This window comes from Grampus griseus (assembly GCF_964374135.1).
Source record: "Grampus griseus genome assembly, chromosome: 18".
Classification (NCBI taxonomy): Eukaryota; Metazoa; Chordata; class Mammalia; order Artiodactyla; family Delphinidae; genus Grampus; species Grampus griseus.
Window position 1 is genome coordinate 77,175,314 of NC_139012.1, and position 14,642 is coordinate 77,189,955.

The 14,642-nt window shown below is 50.5% G+C and overlaps 1 protein-coding gene across 1 annotated transcript in view; it reads left to right on the forward strand.

Annotated features, from left to right (window-relative positions):
* Positions 1-1,328: 1,328 nt before the first annotated feature.
* The window catches only part of MIPEP (mitochondrial intermediate peptidase), a 134,457-nt gene continuing 121,143 nt past the window's right edge, over positions 1,329-14,642 (forward strand). Inside the window, exons 1-5 of the mRNA XM_082676008.1 lie at positions 1,329-1,565; positions 4,413-4,586; positions 7,571-7,659; positions 10,060-10,146; positions 13,267-13,330. Coding sequence (XP_082532134.1) covers positions 1,428-1,565; positions 4,413-4,586; positions 7,571-7,659; positions 10,060-10,146; positions 13,267-13,330 — 552 coding nt within the window. The 5' untranslated portion in view covers positions 1,329-1,427. The remainder of the gene's footprint in view (positions 1,566-4,412; positions 4,587-7,570; positions 7,660-10,059; positions 10,147-13,266; positions 13,331-14,642) is intronic.

The window sequence follows — 14,642 nt, forward strand, 5'->3', positions numbered from 1 at the left end:
CTTAGATTTGAAACTCCTTTTAAAAAATATGATAAAGTAAGTAGTTTTGTCACATATATTGATGAATATTTTTACATGGCAGATTTGACATCTGTGTAAGGGCCTGCCGCGCAGGCCTGCGATGTGGGGTGGCTGTCCCCAAGGACCAACCAGCCACAGACGATGCGGTATTAATCGCCACGGAGTTAGGACTTTGGGGATTTTAAATAATTTGGAATCTGATGAAAAAGTCAGCAGACGATGAAATCACGACTTACCGTATGTACACAAACGAACGCAGAATTTCTAGTTACGCTGTAGAGACTTGTGTAAGTGCACCCTGGCACTCGCCTTTACTAAATTTTCATTGCTCTCTTTTTATCACTGGGGCTTTTTCTCCCCACCAGGCTACTCTGAAACTCCATTTAACAGTAAATTGTTGTGAGGACGGAAAGGGGCGGGTTAGAAGCCCGCCCCAGTTGGCCCTCGCTTCTGGCTCTCTGGAACTTCAGAGAAGGTTCCGGGGCTGCTCACATTCAACAGGTGTTCCCAGAAGCAGACTCTACCTCAGGCCCACGCATTCAGGTGAGATACAAGGTTCCGTTGGCGCTGGTCCTTGGTACAGGGACACGAAGCATCCTTCGGCACGGCACGCAATGCCCTGCGCGCCGGGCGCTGGGGGACTGGATCAGGGGCGTCCGGTTCCGCCCGAAGCCGAGGCCCAGCAGCAGCCTCCGCGCTGTCCTCCAACAGGGTCATCCTCACGGGCCGTACAGGGGATGCTCCGAGCGCTGCACAGCCTCCGCTCGCGGACACCGGGAGGGCGCCCCCCGGCCCCATCCCTCACCCTCTCCACCGCTGCCCTCCCAACTCCGTACTCCCTCCGCCGGTGACTGCAGCTTGGCAGATTCCACCCCCCAACAAGCTGCGTTGTCGATTATGTTATCGATCACTGCGAGTTTACAGTCGATGGATGGAGGTCCACCGACAGCTCTGGCTGCAGGGCTGGGACGTGCGGGCGCAGTGCCTTGCGTCTCGCACCCTCCTGGAGCGGAGGCCTACGGAGGGCGACGGGTCTCGGTTCAGGGTGCCGGGCAGCGGTCGGCCTGCCGCCCACGTGTGTTCCCGGCAGCGGGTGCGAGGCTCGGCGCCGCGCAGACCCTGCCACCCGCCCGGCCACGTGGGAGGGCGGGGCGTCCTGCGGTTCCCCCTCCAGGCGCGCGGCGGCGCTAGACGCGGCGGCCCGGGAAAGCAGCGGGCGACGCTCTGGCCCTGGGGACGCCGATGTGCGCTGGCCCCGCGGCCTCCTGCCCTTCCCGGAAGCGCGGGGTCACGTGGGAGGCGGGCGCTGCCGTGGAGACGCGCCGCGCTCTCCGGCGGAGCTGCGGGCTGGGTACTGGAGTCCGGTTTCGTGGGCCCTCGCGGCGCGGAGCGGCTGCAGCGGCGCAATGCTGTGCGCCCGGCGGCTGGGCGGCCTCGGGGCCGGGCTCCGGGGCCGGTGGGTCAGCACCAGCTGGTCCCCGGTGGGCGCCGCCTTCAACGTCCAGCCCCAGGGCCGCCGCCTGGACCTGTTCGGCGAGCGCCGGGTGAGCGGCCCGCGGGACCCGGGCGGGGTCGTGGGGGTCCGGGCGGCGAGCCCGCCTCGCGCGGGAGGGAGGTGTCGTTCGCCCGGGGTGACCTTGCGGGCGGCCCCCCCGCTCTGAGGGGGCAGGTGCCGGGGGGCGGGGCGGCCCCAGGTTCGGGTCCAGCACCTGCCCAGCGAGGGCCCCAGGTGCAGTGGTCCTGAGCGCGTCCCCCGAACTCACAGCCCTGTAGCTCAGACCCGACCGCAGTGAGGCGCGGGCCGCGCGGTGAGCTCACCTACGGCCTCGGTGTCTTGATACCAGGACCCGCTTCTGTCAATTAGTGTAATTAGTCTTTCCATTGATGCCCGAAGTGACGTTATTAATATTTTCCCAAGCTTTTCGGCTTTGTTTCTTTTCCTTTAAAACACCGAGTTGGAGAAGAGTCTGTTGTTCTCTAAGGCGGTGCAGCCCATCACGTAGATTTTCCCACAGAAAATCACTGACTTCTTGTGTTGTTCTCGTTGTTTGTGTATCCACGCGACCCGCTCGGTGTCTGGCAGTCAGTAGACACTCATTATTTTTTTCTTTTTAAAAATTTATTTTATTGAAGTCGAGTTGATTTACAATGTTGTGTTAATTTCTGCTGTACAGCGAAGTGACTCAGTTATACACATATACATCCTTTTTCGTATTCTTTTCCATTATGGTTTAGCCCAGGATATTGAATATAGTTCCCTGTGCTCTACAGTAGGATCTTGTTGTTTATTCATCCTGTATATAATAGTTTGCATCTGCTAACCCCAAACTCCCACTCCTTCCCTCCTCCACCGCCCACCTCCTGAAACTCATTATTGAATGATTGAGTGAATTAAAGGTGAAAGGAAGGAAAGCTTGGAAGGGATTCACCTGTGCCTGCTTTCCTTTGCATTTATGGATTTTGCTCACTTTGCACTGTTACTTTTATTTTTGCCTTTTTAATTTTTTCATTATTTCTACTATTGCCTTTCTTGGAAAAATGAGTGTGGGATATAATTACAGTGAGCCTAATAATGTGAGTTTTTCTTATTTAACGCCCAAATTTCTTCGTTTTAAAATTATTTTTGAATGAAATTTGCTACACCAACTTCCATGGGGGTAAATAACGTTGGTACTGACATAATTGGTGTAAGAACGAGCACAGCCTGTGGGTACTGAGCAAAAAGACGTGAGGGGTAAGCTTGGTTATGGGTGGATGAACTAGATCTAATTTTAGCTTTATTAATTTTTCTTTTGTACATCATAATTGTAGGTGCTGATAGCAGATTTTCAAATACGTGAATTGGTTTTTGATTAAAAAAAGAAACCCGCAGGCTTATGTAGTTTTCTGGTATCACCATAACTTGGTAGGCTGAGATTTAGAATTCCCAGAGGAGTGTGGGGAGGTGTGCTAAGAAGTGAAAATAAAGTCTGTAATTGAATCATATTAAATCATTGTAATAACCAAGTATATTTTTGGTCCTAATTCTGTTTTGCCGCTGCCTGTCTTTATTTTCTCCAACTCGTTAATATAGTTTGAAAAGAAGTTAACAACTTCCTGCGTTCCTTCTTGCAGAAACAGTGGGCCTTGTCAGGCCTGAAAGCTTCGCCTCTTGGTATTTCCCGCAATTGACATGTTAAGCATCTCTTGATACAAAGCTGTCTGCACAGCGGTCTGGCCCTGTTCATTTGCCTCATTCGTGAGTTCCTGCCTGTGTTGGGCCCTGCGTTGGGCAGCTGGTTAAAATGGCGAAGAGCGGGGTTCCTAGTCCCCGGAGCTGCCCTTTTGCAGAGGCAAGACTTTCCAACACCAGTTGCAGTCCACGAGCGTGGAGAACGTGTGGGCTTTAGGGATGCTTGGAGCAAGTTGAGATTGTGGCTTTCCCACTGTTTGCTAGTGACCACAGACATGTTCGTTTAACCTCTGAAAGTGTTACCTTATCTGTAAAAAGGTGATTGATGGTTTGTGCTCTAGGATTGTGTGATTTACATGGGAGAACCTGTGTAAAGTACGTGGTACACTTTTGGCGTGCCGTCGATGTGTAATAAGTGTTTGTGGTTTTGTCTGCCTTCCTGGGCATCATAACAAGTGTGATCGAACCGGTACAAGAAGATGGTCCTTCCTTCCATTAGATAGTGATTTTTATCTTTATCAAGGTGTTGAAATGCTTTTGGAAGATATAAAATTTGCTGCCAGTTTCCGCCTGTGACTTGGTTTAGCATGTTTATTAAATCTTTCTAAAATATATAAGTACTCAGTAATCAACTCACCGTTCCTATTTCATAGTTTGTGGAGTGCTTGACGCTGTGCCCTGGACCTCACTCAGTGCCGGGCAGGGCCTTGAGAACTTACTAACCTTGTTCCTGTGTCTGTGCTGTGAGACACAGCACATATTGTCATCCCTTCATGCCTGATGAAGAAATTAGGCCAAGGAGGAGAGAGAACTTGACCAGGGTCACACAGCTGATAGCGGTTACAGCTGACATTTGTTAAATGCTTTCTGTGTGCCAGGCACTGTTAAAATGTTTTTTAAAAACGTGTGTCGTTTAATCCTTGCCACTTCGTGAGTTAGGTTCTGTGGTAGTGACAGAGCTGGATTTTGAACCCATATCATTCTATTTTTGTTTTTTATAAAATAATTAAAAATTGAAGAAAAATTACATTCTAAAACGTTTTTAGTGTCATATGTGGAATGTCGCAGGGAATGTGAAAGTGATACCTGTGATGACAGGTGTCACCATGATATGAAATATCAATGAAAACCAAGATTTTGTTTATGAAAAAAGTATTTGTATTGAATACCCCCGGGTCATGTTTTTAGTTATCGGTGGAAACTGTTCTTTGGGTTTCAGGGCCTGTTTGGAGTTCCTGAGCTCAGCGCCCCTGAAGGATTCCGTGTCGCCCAGGAGAAGGCCTTGAGGAAAACGGAGCAGCTGGTGCGCCGCGTGTGCTCTGCGCCTCCTGGGCCCCAGACCGTGCTCATCTTTGACGAGCTCTCGGACTCCTTGTGCAGGGTGGCCGACTTGGTAAGACGCCGGGCGTGGGCCGCAGACCACTTCTCACTTTTGCAAGTTAAGCTCAGTGTATTAGGTTCAGTACTGGACTGTAAAGTTAGGAATGTCTGAACTGTTTGAGAGCTCTTGGGTGTAATCTGTTATAGTGAAGTGTGCTGTTGAATGGGAAGAATGTATAGGAAAGGTCAGATTTAGTACTCGTACTTTAATGTGTATATTTAATAAAATAGATATGTAATATGTAATGGAAGAATGATTACGCACATGGCAAAGATTCTTCATGTTACAGAGGTTCTTCATTTATAAAAATGTCTACCAAAATTCACGTAGAACATTTATCTGTACCTTTACAATAAAATTAATCTCAGAAGAAAACTAGTTTTTATAAGCCTTTTCAGGAATGTCTTTTCTGATCAAAAATAAGGTTTTGACATCAAACTGCTTGTATCAAAGGCGTCTTTCCCCCATGTTTTGAAGTTGAGATAGACGTGCCCTCAGGTCCCTCCTCCAGCTGAGACGCCCACGGCCGAGGTGGAAGCAGGCTTCCCTCTCAGCCCGGGGTGGCCGCGACATCGTAGTGGCGCGCAAGTCCCCAGTCGTGGTCACGCCTGCTCCTGTCTGTACAGCTCTTTCTTCACGTTCATTCTACGCGCAGCCCCACCCTGGCCGGGCACTGGGAGTGTGGTCCGACCTCGTGGGGCTTATGTTCTGGTGTTGGCTGTTTTGTAGCTCTTGTTGGCACTGGACCCAGCTAAGAGCTTCACCTGGATTGACTGATGCAGCCTTCTGGGCACGTCTCCACCTGTTGACGAGGAAAGAAAGGCACTAAGAGGTTAAGTTCCCCGGCCCATGAGTGGTGGAGCTGGGCTTCGTGTCCAGGCAGTCTGGCCGCAGAGGCCTCGCTCTCCACGCTTCCAGGGCTGCTGCCGCCCGGGCCGAATGGAACCTTACCTGGAGTGGCAGGAAGGTCACCTCCCCATCTTGTGAGAAAGTGTTCATTTTCAAAATTATTACGCAGTAAAATCTACTTCTTCTAAGGGATGGTGCAGGTCTGTGAACGTGGACTCTGTGTGCATGTGGCCGCCCCACGGTCAGGCTGCGTAACTTCCATCACCCCCAGAACGCGCCCTGTGCGTCGCACCACCTTGCCTCTCACCTCGGGCAACCTCTGATCTGTTCTCCATCCCCGTAGTTTGTCTTTTCTTAAGTATCAGGTAGGTGGAATCATATTTACTGTTTGAGACTGACTTTCTTCACCAGGGTGGCAGCTCCCCGTCTGTGGTTTCCTTCTTCGAGAGCCTCCTTGCTCTCAGCATCTGCGCTGAGCCAGTAGCACCTCCGCTGTCCTAGACCCACTGCTGCAAGTTTCCCGGTTGTAAAGAGATGGGCAGAGTATCCACCCTGAAGGGCTTTCCTGAGGGGAAGTGAGCTGTGCCGCGGGCTCCGTAGTCAGCTCTTGCTTTTTCTGGGTTCGGGTTCTGTCCCTCCAGGATGTGCTCAGCGAGGGCTCATCTTGTTGAGGGACGTGGGAGACGTACTGTCAGAAAAGAGGTTTCGAACCGTCTGTGCTTAACGGATGCCGCTGAAATCTGAAAGGAAAGCGCGGGTCAGCAAATTTCACTTATTTGTAATCGAGTATTGGCTTTTGCGGTCAGAAATCCCAGAACTTACTGGGTGTTTGTTGTCTTAGCCTCTGTCTTAATTAACCAGTGTTCTAGCATTTTTTCCACATTTCTACTTCTGCTCTTCACTAAAAGATTTTAACTTCTCTGCCCCATAGCTTGCCCTATTTTTGAAGTTTTTTATATTTATGAAGTTTGATAATGTCTCATTCAAAAAGACTAGGATGTGATTTATACATGTAAATATTTGGGTCAAAAAGCTCAAAGAATCTTCTTCCTTTTTTGAACTTTTAAGATTTTACCGGCTAGTGAGATCAATACCATGTAAGGCATGAGTTTTATAAACTGGTCATTTTGTTTTCTTTTTCTTTCTTAACACAGTCCCCGTGGAACTGTATTATTTTCCTCACCACTATCACAAACGAGTTTTAAAACGTATGCTGGTGTTTTGAATTTCAATATTGATTGTAAATTGTGCAGCATGCAGATGAGTAACTTATACAGCATCTTTTAAAGTTTACACAGCTCACTTTTCAGGTGCCTTAGTGCAGATGTTATCCTACTGTTACGTCAAATGTCGTATCAAACTATGGATTTATATGTTTCTACATAAAAAACTATTTGATAATAAAATTAGGGCATTTTACTTTGTGGTGATTTTATTTCACATTTTAGCCGTATATGTTGTCTTCATGAGAATGAAGAAAATACGCAGTTTTTTGTAGTTTCCCTGCATTTCTGTTTTGCAGTGTACTGCAGTTAACATGAAAACTAAAATCTAGTTTTATGAGATTTCATTAAAAAATTTAAAAAGGGATTCTGGCTTAGTTAAATTCTAAGGTCAGTACAGCAGCTCTAGTCCTGCGCCAGGTAGGCTACAGCTGGGGAGTCCTGTTTACTCAGAGGCAGCCTTTGTTCTCTGCACAAGGGCTGGGATGCACTTAACTCAGCCGGGAAAGGACACCAGGTGTGAGTGTTAACTAGAAGCGCCTCAGGCAGTATTCCATGGAGCCAGGTGGGAACACTTAGGGAGAAAGCTCCGGATCATTTGAAGCGAGAGTCTTCTCTTTTGAATGATAGAAGTAGGAAGAATTCACTTGGTTTTTACATTTGCAGGAGGGAGACTTCTCTAAAATAAAGTCAGTAAGAGTATTTTGGAATGTATTAGGAAATGAAATGGACTTGGTTCCCGGGAATAACAGAATTAATGAATGTTCAGGAAGAAGCTGCCCCTCCCGCCGGCTTAGGAAAGTTCCAGTAATGGAAATTCCTGGTCAAGGCAAATTTTAAAGTTCACGTTTTCATTTTCGCCCTCAGACCCTGGAAGCAAGCTTCCCGTCAAACGCCCTTTTGCTTTTGTCTCCCCTCCATTAGGCCGATTTTGTGAAAATCGCTCACCCCGAGGCAGCGTTCAGAGAGGCCGCGGAGGAAGCCTGTCGGAGCATTGGTGCCATGGTGGAGACGTACGTCTGCCCCTCCTCCCGGACCGTGCTGGGCCGCGGGGCCCCGGGTCTGTGCCCCGCCGGCGGGGATGGGGCGTGGGGTTGGGGCGTGAGCCACAGGGCTGCCCGGGGCGGGCGGGTGGGGGGAGCCCGCAGCCTGACTCTGGGCCGCCTCCCTGTCTGCTGTCCCTCGGTTTCCTCACTGGTCAGGGGGGTGGTGGAGTGATCTGTGTCTCAGGGCTGCTGGGAGGAGGACGAGACGGTAAACGCAAAGTGCTTGTGGTGCTGGGGGGCACGCGGCGGACACCCGGGGTCCTCGTTCTCCTCGTTGAAGGGATCATCAGCATCTCAGGGGGGGGCAGCGCGAGCTGGCACATGGCCGTGCGGTGGAATTGCTGTCGCCCTGGAGCTGTGGCCGCAGGGCGAGAGGTCAGCGTGGTCACCTCTGCCCGGTGGCCTTGCGGTCCCCTCGGGGCTGGGATTTGGGGCCTCTGGGCCCATCGTAAAGGCAGTCTGGGAGCTGCGGCAGGCGCAGGCTGGGGTGAAGTCTGGGGTGAAGTCTGTCACTTGAAAGGGATTCGCAGTAAATGTAAGAATACTGGTCAGAGTAACGGGGAGGGGGCAGGGCGCCCACCAGGACGGGGGGTCAGCCAGTGCGGGCGCCCGGCCCCCCGGCTGGAAAGACCTCGGGACCTGTGCCTCCCAGCCCAGCGGAGGCCCCTCCATCCCCCGGGGCTCGCGTGGGGCGTAAGGCTGCTGGCCGGTGCCCCTGGCAGCGTTTGCCCTTTGGGGATGGTGCGTGTGAAATTTGGCTCCTTGAACGGGTAAGCTGGTCCCTGCAAACTCCAGACCCCGGTGTGCTGAAGGCACTGGAGCCGAGGGCTGCTGGGGAGGTGAGCTAGAGCGCCGGGCCCCTGCCCGGGGCCTGCGTGCTGCGTCGGTGGACCTGGGCTGCTGGTTCCGCAGGAGGACAGCGGGCGCCTCGGTTGGTAGAGAGGTGGTGTCGGAGGCTCGGCCCGCGGTCCCCCCTTGGCCATGGAACACAGCTCAGTCCTTTGCTGGGACCAGGCCCTGCCCCCCCGGGGGGCGTGGGTGCCGCGAGGGACCTGGCCGTTGTCACTGGACAGAACCCAGAGCCTTGCCCTCCGCCCTCCTGAGCGCTGGCTCCTTCTCTCCCGTAGCCTGAGCTGCACCCTAACTGCCCAGGGCAGCTTAGAATAGGAAGCCTTCCAGTGCCCGAGCAGAATCGACTGACTTTCCAGTGGTGGAAAAGCAAGGATAAAACTGGATGTATTTGTTTAGAATTAATGCCAAATATAGACTCAAATACAGACTTTATCTCAGAGTCCTGCAATGTAGGACACGATATGGGAGATCTGCTCAAACCTCGGACGTGGGCCCGGCCGGCCACCTAGGAACGGCTGCCCTTGGATGTGGGCGGCCGGGGGCCGAGCAGCCAGAGGAGGCGGCGGTCCTTGCTGACCTTCTCCCAGTTCCTGGGGCTGAGGCCAAGCCTGCCCCCCTGCTGAGCATTTCTTGGCCGGCGGGGCTGCCTTGGTCCCTCAGGTTCAGGGTGGCCCGTGAGCACCGTGGTGACAGAGGCCCCTCGGTTCGTATGAACCTGCAGGGGTTTGATTGTGTGTGAGCTGCCCGGGGAACCTGACCGCCCACGAGCCCCTGAGTGGACCTGGCAGGCGGCGCTCAGCCCTTGCCCTTCCCTGAGGCAGGAGCTCTGGCCCGGACTGTGCTCTCGGGAGAGGGACTTAGGAGCTGTCGGTGGTGCCGCAGGCGGGCAGTGCTGGGTGGGCCGGGCCCGAGTGCAGCTGCGGACAGTAGCCGCCTCCTCTGGGAGTGGGGGCCGTGCCCAGCGTCTCGTTGAACCCTGGGGGCCACTAAGGGTCTAACCCTTTCGGACCAAGGGCACGGTAGCCGGGGCCCGTGTGGCTGCAGGGTGCGGCTCCGAAGCCGGTGCCCTCGAGCTGTCCCCGGTGTGGACCTGCCACTCCCGCGGGTGAGCCAGGGCAGCCCAGGCCCGGCGCCCAGTCAGGACTGCAGGTCGTTCCTCCCCTCCCATCCCCGCTCCTCTCCTGTTAGAGAAACCAGTGGTCCTTGGCATGTTGCTGCCGCGGCTGGTTCTCGATGGAAGCGGGGTCACGTCCTGGCTGCTCTTCTGTCCCCAGCTGTGGACTGTGGCTTTAAGTCTGTGCTTTTGCTTTCCGGGACAGTGAATACTAACACACTTCCCGTCCCTCACTAACTGCGGTTATGCCATTCCTGGTCCAAAGGAAGAAACAAAACAATTCCCCAAACCTTTGGCCTCTGGCCATGTGGATGCTGGAACTTGACACCATTCTCTTCACGTAAAGCAAAAAAAGAAGTTACTAGAAAATCATTTAATTTTTTTATTTGTAATTTTTCTAGGTTGAACACAAATGTGGAATTATATCAAAGTCTGCAAAAATTATTAGCTGATAAAAAACTTGTGGATTCCCTTGATCCAGAAACCAGGTACTGCTTCCTTTGCGTTCATCGCGGTTGTGACTGGAGCTGAGCTTGAAAGCCGTTCCCTCAGTGTCCCTGCGCTCACGGCCCCTCTGTCCGGACAGTTTCTCCCCGCGCGACGAGTCCTGCACCCTCCTTGGACGCCACTCAGACGGTGTCTCCTCCGAGAGCTCTGTGCCTGTCTCACCTCGGCCTCCCGCCCAGCTCCGCTTCTCTCAGTCCTCAGGCTCCCAGCCTTCTCTCCTCTGCCCGTTTGTTGGCTCCGCTTTCCCACCCGCTGGACGGGAAGCTCCTCGAGGGCAGGGCCTGGTCTGATTTGTTCCCTGCTGCATCTTAGCACCCCGCAGCCGCGGCCTGCGGCAGGGCCCTCTCCAGGGAATGGATTCCTGAGCAGTTGACGGTTCCATTCAGCTGCATTCCTAAAGTTCTGTCATTGCTACAGCGGGAGCTGAAAGCAGAGTGCTTTTGTTTACTGGTGGAGGTCAAGATCCTTGACATGGTTGGCTTTGGTTCATACCGTTTATGATTCTGAATTGGAAAGACCTAATTCTGACTCAGTACACAAATATACTTGATACAGGACTGTGGATGTTATATTTCTTTGCTCAGATTTATTTATTTATAAGACGTGGTAGAGTTTGTCGTTAACCCACCTATATGTTATTTGTGTCATGGCACAGAGACGAATGTCTTTTCCTGCCTTTTGCACTTATCTCCTTTTTCTTTATGGGATGCTTACTTGGCCCCGTCTGCTTCCTCCTCTGTTGTCTGTCTCCGTACGTGGCCTGTGACCCCAAGTGAAGCCCAGCCCGCAGGGGTCAGTCAGCGGTGGTGTCTCATGTTGATCTGGTGTACGAGTGACCATGCCGTGTGAGAAGCAGGGAGGGGTTGTCTTCCCCTGTCTGCCTGTAAGCGGTTACCTGTGGTCCTGTTTCAGTTCATTGATCCTGATGCTCAGGATATGGGTAAAGCTGGCTGTGCAATCACAGCAGTGGGTCTTTATTATAATTTTAGGTATGAGCATTATTACCTTCGTTAGCAAAATGAGTAAAAGGTGAATGCCTGCTAATTGTGCTGGATTTATACTGAGCTGCTGCTGACTTTGAGTAACGACAGGTTGTCCATGATCTGACTTTACTGCAGATCGCTTTCCCATATTTAATGTATAGAAATGGAAGTAGACTGGCAGACCATTTGAGGTACAAAGGAGTTGTGCTAATTGGACATGTACCACATTTCTAGATGTTACTAAGATGCCAATAGGATTTTTATTTTTATAAATATTTTTTATTTATTTCTGGCTGTGTTGGGTCTTTGTTGCTGGGCGCGGGCTTTTCTCTAGTTGCGGCGAGCGGGGGCTACTCTTCGTTGTGGTGCACGGGCTTCTTATTGCAGGTGCTTCTCTTGTTGCAGAGCACGGGCTCTAGGCACATGGGCTTCAGTAGTTATGGCACACGGGCTCAGTAGTTGTGGTGCATGGGCTCTAGAGTGCAGGCTCAGTAGTTGTGGCACATGGGCTCAGTAGTTGTGGCTTGCGGGCTCTAGAGCACAGGCTCAGTTGTGGCGCACGGGCTTAGTTGCTCTGCGGCATGTGGGATCTTCCTGGACCAGGGCTCGAACCCGTGTCCCCTGCGTTGGCAGGCGGATTCATAACCACTGCGCCACCAGGAAAGCCCACGAGTTCAGTATTTTGATTCCCCTGGTCCCTAATGGGAAAGTAAATCATCTTAAATTAGCTTATAACTAAAAAGGGAAAGATGGGGACTTGACTGGTGGTGCAGTGGTTAAGAATCCGCCTGCCAACGCAGGGAACACAAGTTTGATCCCTGGTCCGGGAAGATCCCACATGCAATGGAGCAACCAAGCCCGTGTGCCACAACTACTGAGTCTGCGAGCCACAAGTACTGAGCCCACACACCTAGAGCCCGTGCTCTGCAACAAGAGAAGCCACTGCAGTGAGAAGCCCGCGCACTTCAACGATGAGTAGCCCCCTGTTCGCCGCAACTAGAGAAAGCCTGCATGCAGCAACAAGGACCCAATGTGGCCAAAAATTAATTAATTAATTAAAAAAAAAAAAGGGAAAGATGAACTTGTAAGTATAAAATATTACAGGAGAAAATTACTGAAAAGTTGCCCCTTGCTTTAGATGTTATCCAGGATACTTTATGTTCTGCTGTTGCTTTTTTATTACTGCTAATACTTGACATTAGGATGAAGTTGTTACATTAAGGAAAGGTTAGGAAAATTAGGGCCTATTGTGAAGTTTGCAGATGCACTTTACGATCATTAAAAACTGGATTTCTACAAAGCACACTGGTACTCATTCTTGAAATAGCCATCTTCCCTCCTAAGTCTAAGCAAACTTAGCCCAAGGGGAAGAGGATGGTGGCTTGAAGCTGATGAAGAGTCTGCTTTTTGATAGCAGGAGAAAAAGGTGATGTTTCAGATATTGCTGACCTGTTGAAGGGTATTACTGGTGGTCTTTGAACTCCCTAAGCACTTTATTTGTACCCCTGTTAGGAAACTTATTATTTCTTTTGCCTTGTGTTCATTCATTCAAAAAGTACTTATCCCCGTCTGGGCCACGCCTTATGGGTGAGCAGAGTATCGTTCTGTTCAGTACACATGCTGAGTAGGAGATGTGTTACAGTTATGCATGCACACCTTCATGCAGAGTTCAGGCAGCATGTGTATGTCCCACAAGGGCTTAATTTGGTGCGTTGTGTATAGTTTGCAGCAGGTATTCTTGAAGGAAAGACAGTTGAAAAGATGTACATTTTTTCCTTTCTAGAAAAAAGCAGAAAATTTGGCCTTGTTGGAGTAATTGTCATTCATTGTCAGTTTAAGACTTGTTGTATAGTTAGCACGGTGTATCTGATACCAAATCATCCATAGGAAAGCTTAAAACCCAGTCAGCCAGCCAGCTGTTTCGCCTGACTTCTAAGATGTTAAGCTCCTGGTTTCAAGCAAACAAATTGTGTGTGTGTGTGTGTGTGTGTGTGTGTGTGTTGAAACATCCGGCTTTTGGGCAGTAAGGTTGAAAAAGATGGATTTATTTTGCAGAACACTGATTTTTGTTCATAATTATCATTACCTGTTCTAACCTTCCACCTATTTTATTTACAGGCGAGTGGCCGAACTGTTTATGTTTGATTTTGAAATCAGTGGAATCCATCTAGACAGAGAAAAGGTAACCTTGTTTTTTGGCTCCTCTTGTTTTGCTGGTATCTAGTTGGTATATTGTTGGTGTGGTTCTTGTATGTTGCTTGAATTTCCATATTATAAAGACACCTAGGTCGGTTATGTTATAAAATTCTCCTGTAAGTTGTATTTGAACATAGTGCTCTCTGGAAGTTTGCCTGTCACCCAGGATAATTCAGAGTTAAGAAATGGCTTGAGGCAGGGCGTTTTAGGTGTCGTGGAAGTGGGATGAGATGGGCCGTATCAGGAAGGCCAGCTAGTGAGTAGGAAAGCTGGCGCTGTTGAAGATTAGGGTCTGGTTGCAGAAGTACAGGAAGTATTGTTGAGACCCAGTGCAGGTGTGTTTGTTGATGTAATACCTGTCTTGGACAGACCCCCATAGTTTCATTCTGAAAGCAGTAAGCATGGGTTATACCGTGTTGAAACTGCGATGGGAGGGGCCTTCTTTGTCCAGACCCCTCATTTTACATGTATGGGAACAAGGCAAAGCGATCTGTTCAAGTTCCCATCCTTTGTCCTCAGGATCTCTCACCCTGGCTGCTGCTCTTCTAGAACATGACATCCCAATGAGTGCTTATTCACTTCAGTATTAAGCTCGGGGCTGGGAGAATGGGATGGTCCAACCAGCACCCAAAGAGCTGCCTGCTGCAGTGTCTCACCCTGCCTGCCTGCAGCCTAGACTGTTACGGTGCCTCTTTCTTTTTTAGATAAATATGTTTCTCCTGGTAAATATACGATAAAGCCACCTACCTATTAACAGAGATTGGTTTATCAAAGTGTCTTGGAAAGTGGAGGGCAGGATATTGAGAATACGTGTCACGTGCATAGATGCTGTCATTTTGGTTGGTGCTGAGTGTGAGTAATTCTGAGGCCGCTCACATGTCTGTGTACTTGTGTGGCCTTAAGGGCTCGACATGTGACTCCTGGCCTAACCCAGCAGTCCCCAAGGCTGATAGGCTCTACTGCAAACTCAGATTGCCTGAAATGGACACATTTGCCCCTTTCCAGACCAGTTTGTTATTAATACTTCTCTGTACCAATAATGCCACCATTCTCTGAGTCACCCAAATCCAGTTTTGGAGTCAGTTTGCATTTCTTTCCATTCTCAGTGCTTTCATATCTCAGTGACCAAGTCCTTGGATTGTTTCTGTAGGGCTTCACTTGCCTCTGTCTGCATCCCCAAAACAACTCACCTTGATCCTTATCGCCAAATACCTGGGCCATCCTAAAAGCCGTTGTCTTCCTACACCCATTATAAGTAACAGTGATTAAGCATTTGCTCTTTAAATCACATATTTCTC